This window comes from Orycteropus afer, unplaced genomic scaffold, assembly GCF_000298275.1.
Source record: "Orycteropus afer afer isolate SDZICR_OR568_19922 unplaced genomic scaffold, OryAfe1.0 scaffold00175, whole genome shotgun sequence".
NCBI classification, from domain to species: domain Eukaryota; kingdom Metazoa; phylum Chordata; class Mammalia; order Tubulidentata; family Orycteropodidae; genus Orycteropus; species Orycteropus afer.
In genome coordinates, this window is record NW_006921762.1 from 2,655,187 (window position 1) to 2,661,186 (window position 6,000).

The following is a 6,000-nucleotide window of genomic DNA, read 5'->3' on the forward strand; positions in this document are numbered from 1 at the left end:
AAGCCTGATTTTTGATATATAGAATACTATTTTATTTTTTATTTTAAATCTTTCTTACATGTTTAAAAATATACAGGGGTTCAGAACAACCTCAATAAAACAATTAACATTTCTACTAAAGATTCTCTGAAGTCAAACCACTAGAACACAAACATGGTTGGCTTCCGATTTGAAGAGTCATAGGCACATTTCATTAAATGCATTTCATAAAACAAAGAAATCAAAAATGTTGAGAAGAAAAATAGTCAGTAGTTTGATATAAATTTTAAAATGTCCTTCAGTCAGGAAACTCAGAATAGAAAAGTAAGATTTAGATGTTTTACTGCTCACATCTGCCGTAACACCAATTTCCCAAATGCTCACTTTGTTGCATCTAAACCCCTGACAATTTATTATACAATTCCATGTATGTAGCACACTAAAAAATAAATTAATTTAAACTTTGAATCTGAAAACAGATTATTACAAAAGAAAATACTGATAGCTCTTACCTGTATTTGATAATTAAGTATATTATATTCTCAGCAGCACTAAGAATGCAGCTTGGTCTAATATAAATATCTAAATAACTACACAAAGTATTTTTCTCTTAAAGGAATTTGTTGTATATATTCTTCCAATTTGACAGCTTAAACAACATCCATATATTTATTGTGCTAAAAAGACTTCAGGCACAAACCATAGTATAATTTAATTTTCTTCAATGTAAAAAATAGTATGTGCAAACATTTATCACACAAATAACTAGTGGGCACAATTACACTATCATAGACCTAACACAAAATGGTTAGTATTTTATTTAAAAAAAAAAAGACATTCCAAGCAGCATTAAGAGTGATATCTCACTGCTTGGTGAGTACCATGCATTTGCATTAGAATTATTTGTAGATTTCCTTAAGGAAAAAAACAAACAAAAGCTTTACTATGGCAAAAAAGACACCACTTTAGGCACATGAATTAATTTTAAAAGAACCAGATAAAAATGTTTCCAAAAGCCATTAAAAATGTTTAACCCAAACAGGCTACAAGATTGCTTTGTTGGAAGGAATAAATTATTTAACACTATGATTGCTTTATACAGTAGATTCCTTCATTAGGTAAGACACTTCTGGATTAAGGTACCAAAGGATGCAAGTCAACAAAAATGGACAGAAAAAAATAGCAGGCTTTTAGAAAGTAGGGGAAAGAGCGAATGTCATTTAACCCAGAAGCAAAAAATAATACTGTTTCTTTTTGTTTGTAGCAGAAAATGTGTGCTGCAGAGAACATTATAAAAACACAAGCAAAGGAGATGAGTGGCCAGAAATAAAATGCAACACTTACTATGTACCCTTCATCGAGAGACCATCTACAGACAGTAGATTATTGTGTTTCAAAGTACACTTTGATGCAAAAGGTTGTACTTTGCCACATATATAATATGTAGCATTTTCTACAAATGGCAATGTATGTGAATATTAACTTCCACAAACAGGAAAAGACTGATAGTGATAAAGACAGAGAGACAAAGACAGAGGCAGAGAAAGTTCACTTGGAGACAGAAAGACACAGAGGCTTGCTGCGATGTGCCAATTATTTCACATCCTGTGGAAGATTTGAGATACTTTTTTTCATCCTCAGTGCTTAATTTTTCCTCTTACTGCACATCTATATTCACATGCTATAATTACCTCATGAGATTAACCTCTACACAGACTTTCCTTTAGTTGTTTTTTCCATGAAAAAAAGGGGAGAGAAAAGAAGAAATCTTTAGCCTCATCCTTCATTTCACAGTCAATTATTCAAGTAAATATTTGTCTGGTGGCAAGATTCCAGATGAAATCAAGAATACGATTCAAAAAACACTGTCACATTACATTTGATTTACTGTGCAGTTCTCTTCAAATGGAGCAGGAATTAGCCCGTTTCCTAGGTTTGGGTTCTCGTGTTTCCTGATCCTTCACACACATGCAAGACACGCACATTGTCTCAGACAGCCTTCGGAGGCCTAGCCGGAAAACGCTATTGGAGAGGCTGTAGATTACACAGTTACAGAAACTATTACTTATAGCAAGCCAGGTAGTGAGGAAGGATAGCGTCGGGTTGTCCAAGACTCGGGAGCTCTCTAGAAGGAAGTAAATGATATAGGGGAGCCACAGAATGTAAAATACACTGGTTATCCGAAACAAAACCATAGCGTAGCGACGGTCAGGGCTGTGTCCGGTCTCTCCAGAGGCATCCGCCTCATGGCTTGGAAATCGGGCCCTTCGATCATTTATCTCTTTGGTATGCTGCCGGCAAATTTTGAAAATGTGGAAGTAAGTGAAGCAGACAACAAAGGCAGCTGGCGCATAAAGTAAACAAACAATAAAGCCAGTAAAATAGGCACTGGTGAGCCAAGAGGTGGCACACCATTCAAAAATGTCACCGTGGTAACCAGGTTTCCCCCAGCCAAAAAAGGAAGGCAAGAAAATTAGGCAAGAGTAGATCCAGATCAAAATAATACAAATTCTCAGACGGCAAGGGGTGACCAGTTGATTATAAGAAAGAGGCTTGGTTATTGCAAGGTAGCGATCCACACTGATGCAAGCAAGGCATGCCATAGAAACACTTTTTAGAACTGAGATGATATATCCGAAAATCTGACAAGTCAGTGACTCGTGGACACCTGTGGAGTAGTGGAGAAGTGAGAGAGTAGGAACCAAGCAGCTAACTCCAACGAAAAGATCAGCATATGCCATTGTCTGAATGAAATAGCTGGTAGTATAATGGTGCAAGAGTGGAGCACAATGAAAGACAAAGATGACTGTTAAATTTCCAGCAATGATCAGAAAAGTCAGCAGGACAATAACAACTGTCTCAAAGATGCAGACATCCACTGCACTGTATTGGCCAAATCCAAGTGGGCAGGAGTGATGTTCAGATAGATTGACGACGCCACTGCTCATGTTCAGGATCCTCCGTTCAGTCCACCTGGATGCATTCATGGTTTGGGATTAAGGAAACCCGCAGCCTTGGCTATGGCAAGCAGGTGCCTGGCCCAGCATCTGTTAATCTCTGCGCACAGGTGTCTCAGAATCTGCCTCGGTAGACAGTGTCAGTGCTTCTGTGACAGCTGAGCATCCCGAGAGCTGCTCAAGTCTCTTCATCAGCGCAGCAGTGACACACCTCAGCTTTGAGGGGGTAAGGAGAGGGATAAGCTAAAAAGGAGGTGAAGAAAGGTCACTGATTAGCTTCCTCCGATGTTCTCAAACTACTTTTTGCAGAGACAAGGCACTTCTAGAGAAAATGGATTTCTTATTATTACCTTGTGCTATGAAAAATTAAATCTGCAAAAAGGGAAAAAAATGTCTATTGACGAGGGAAGGAAAGCTTCTCTGGGCTGTTTGTTCTCCTGAGAAGGGTAGTTTCTTAGGGATCAACTAAAAAGAATGAGAAAAAAGTTTTAAACTGTCGCAGTTCTCTGTTTTATCAATGAGGAGAAGTGGGTTCATATTTTAGAATTTAAATAATTAAGATCTCAGAATTGGTTGGAAATATAGGAAAAAGTTCATTGTGGCAAACTGTTTCTTTAGGCTCAGTGCAGGGTTTGATGCTAATAGGTCACCTTTATGATCTACTTCTCCTTTATTTTTTTAAAGAGCTAATAAAAACACCCCATCAAGGTTAACTCCAAGAGATTCCTCCCTATAAGGGCACAAAGGAGCAGAACAGGTTAACAAACAGACCCAGATTGTCCTATAACTCTCATGAGAAAAAAAAAAATCTATTTCAGGAAGAGATGATAATACACAATGGTTAACACTCCTCAAAATAACATAAACTTCTAAACTTTTAAGTCTGTGCATATTTTTCTAAGCATTCAGATTAAAATAGTTTTAGTCTGTTAGTTACTGGTGCTGTAATTTACGTAATTTATGTCTCTTCCTTTCCAAAAAGAAATCTTTGTTATTAATTTTAGCATCAATACCTGGAAAAAGCTTTCTGTATCTCATATGCCACCTTTCTTAAAATGAAGCATGATAAAATGTATAGATCAAAATTGTTTCTCCCCTTTGCAACCATTCTTATAGTTCATATATCTATGTAAATATGTGTGAAATTTAAATAATAGAAAGTTTCCTCTACACTGAGCTTATTTGACTAGAAATGCTATTATTTATTACTTGCCATCTCCAGTAAGTTTCATAGTCTAAACCTCTTCTATTTTCATTAGATGATTAACACATTAAATCATTACTTCAACTAAATCTTCTGAAAGTGGAAAATTACCTTGTTTGTTACATTTGCAGTTATGTAGCAGCCATATGTTAAGAAAATGTCTCTTCTATTTCTGTATGCTATTTTGAGCAAGTGTTCAATTGATACAGGGGCCATTAGGTAGGTTACGAGATGGTCTTGCTTTAAAATGTCTCTAAAGCATCAAGATGAGTTTAAATCCTAGAGTTTGAAATACTGAAAAGCTGGCAGAATAGAATGAAGCAATCCATCAAAAAGGCTTCCAAGGTCATTCTGAGAGCAGGTTAGCATTTGCCAAAAGTCTTTCTTTTAAAGTGCAGGCATTTCAGAGAGTCTCTGTCAGTCTTTGCTGTTATACCTTTTGAAGAAATAACATGCACTAGAAATAAAAGCATTTTCTTCAGGAACTGTGCAGCAGCTTAATAGAAAGCATTCTTCTGAAAGTTATTTTCTCATATACCACCAAGTCATTCAGAGAAGTCTTTTCTTCTTTTATAATAGCTACAGGATATTCCTTCTTGTACATTCCAGTTTCACTCATCACAAAATAGTTCTCTTGTTACAAGAATAAGGTAATGCTTCTCACCTACATTCACTCTTGTCAGCTGCTTGGCTGGGCTGCTTGATTCAGAAGTCCGATTTACTGTGATGCCGTTACAAGGATGCCATTAGTATATTCTTCACAATCTCTCAGTATCACTGACTCCACCTGAGCTGGAGCCCTGCTCCTGCTCCAGCTCCTCCTCCTCCTCATCCTGACTGATGCAGAAGAACTCACCATCAGAAAGGTGACTCGGTCCTCCTGCCCCAATCAACAGCACAGCCAATGGCTACTGCAGCTGAAACTGTCACTAGGTAACAGTTGCCAAGCACATGCAGGCTTTTAGACTTACTCGGCAAGCTCCGATCAAGACTGACAAAAGAAGACAATGGAAATGACCCATCCTTATAATATATTAATGGCATATGTGAACTTTGGACGTATTTTCCCTATAGCATTTGCAAAGATTACATTCTCTGGACAGGACAGAGAAACAAAAACAAAACTGGGCATACAGCTTTAAACTCTGCAGAGGAACTACCACAAGGTACTATGACACTAAAAAGTCAGCAGTAATCAAATGCTTGTTGGCAGAAAAAACTTATTAATTATTAAAAATCAGGTGACTCTTCATAAATTCAAGTGATATAACTATTTTTCTTTTTAAAATATAGTTGTATCTTGATTGAAAGAAGGTAAGTCATTTATTCATCTCTCTAATCCCTGCCACACCTACACAAAATTTCTGAGTTTCATATACTTAACTGTACAAAGCATCAGAACTAACACTATTATACTAGAATATATTTGGGGAAATATTTAAGGTCAAATATAATCTCAAAAGAATATAGGCATTAGAAACAGAATGATTGTTAAATCCTCTTTTTATCCTAATATTAAAATTAGTCAAAGGGTCCAAATATTTGTCACCCATTGCTTGAGCTACTCATACCCAAGTAAGAAGAAAGCAAATAATGTTCAAATATTTGATGGAAGTTATATACATTTCCATTTGTTTTGGCTCACTACAAATATTCCCTATTTTAAACATAACTCTTATGGGGTCAGCACTTTTCCTAAAAGAAACTTAGAACTAATCTTTAAATTAGTGCACAAATAAAATATATCAGGAAAATTAAAGGGAAAATTGAAGGTAACTAACATGGAGCTCTGGTAGCATAGTGGCTAAGACACTTGCCTGCTAACCAGACGGCTGGGGGTTCAAACCCACCAGCCACTCC

General features: G+C 36.6%; 2 protein-coding genes across 2 annotated transcripts in view; both read right to left on the reverse strand.

The window, feature by feature from the left end:
• RABGAP1L (RAB GTPase activating protein 1 like) overlaps positions 1 to 6,000 on the reverse strand; it is a 920,113-nt gene that overhangs the window by 620,667 nt on the left and 293,446 nt on the right. The gene's annotated exons all lie outside the window — the stretch shown is intronic.
• GPR52 (G protein-coupled receptor 52) lies at positions 1,881 to 2,966 on the reverse strand. The gene has a single exon (XM_007947093.2). The coding sequence runs from the start codon at positions 2,964 to 2,966 to the stop codon at positions 1,881 to 1,883; it is 1,086 nt and encodes a 361-aa protein (XP_007945284.1).

What these genes read in the sequence shown, in the direction of transcription:
- GPR52 (XM_007947093.2), bottom strand. Translation starts at nt 2,966, where the DNA reads ATGAATGCATCCAGGTGGACTGAACGGAGGATCCTGAACATGAGCAGT.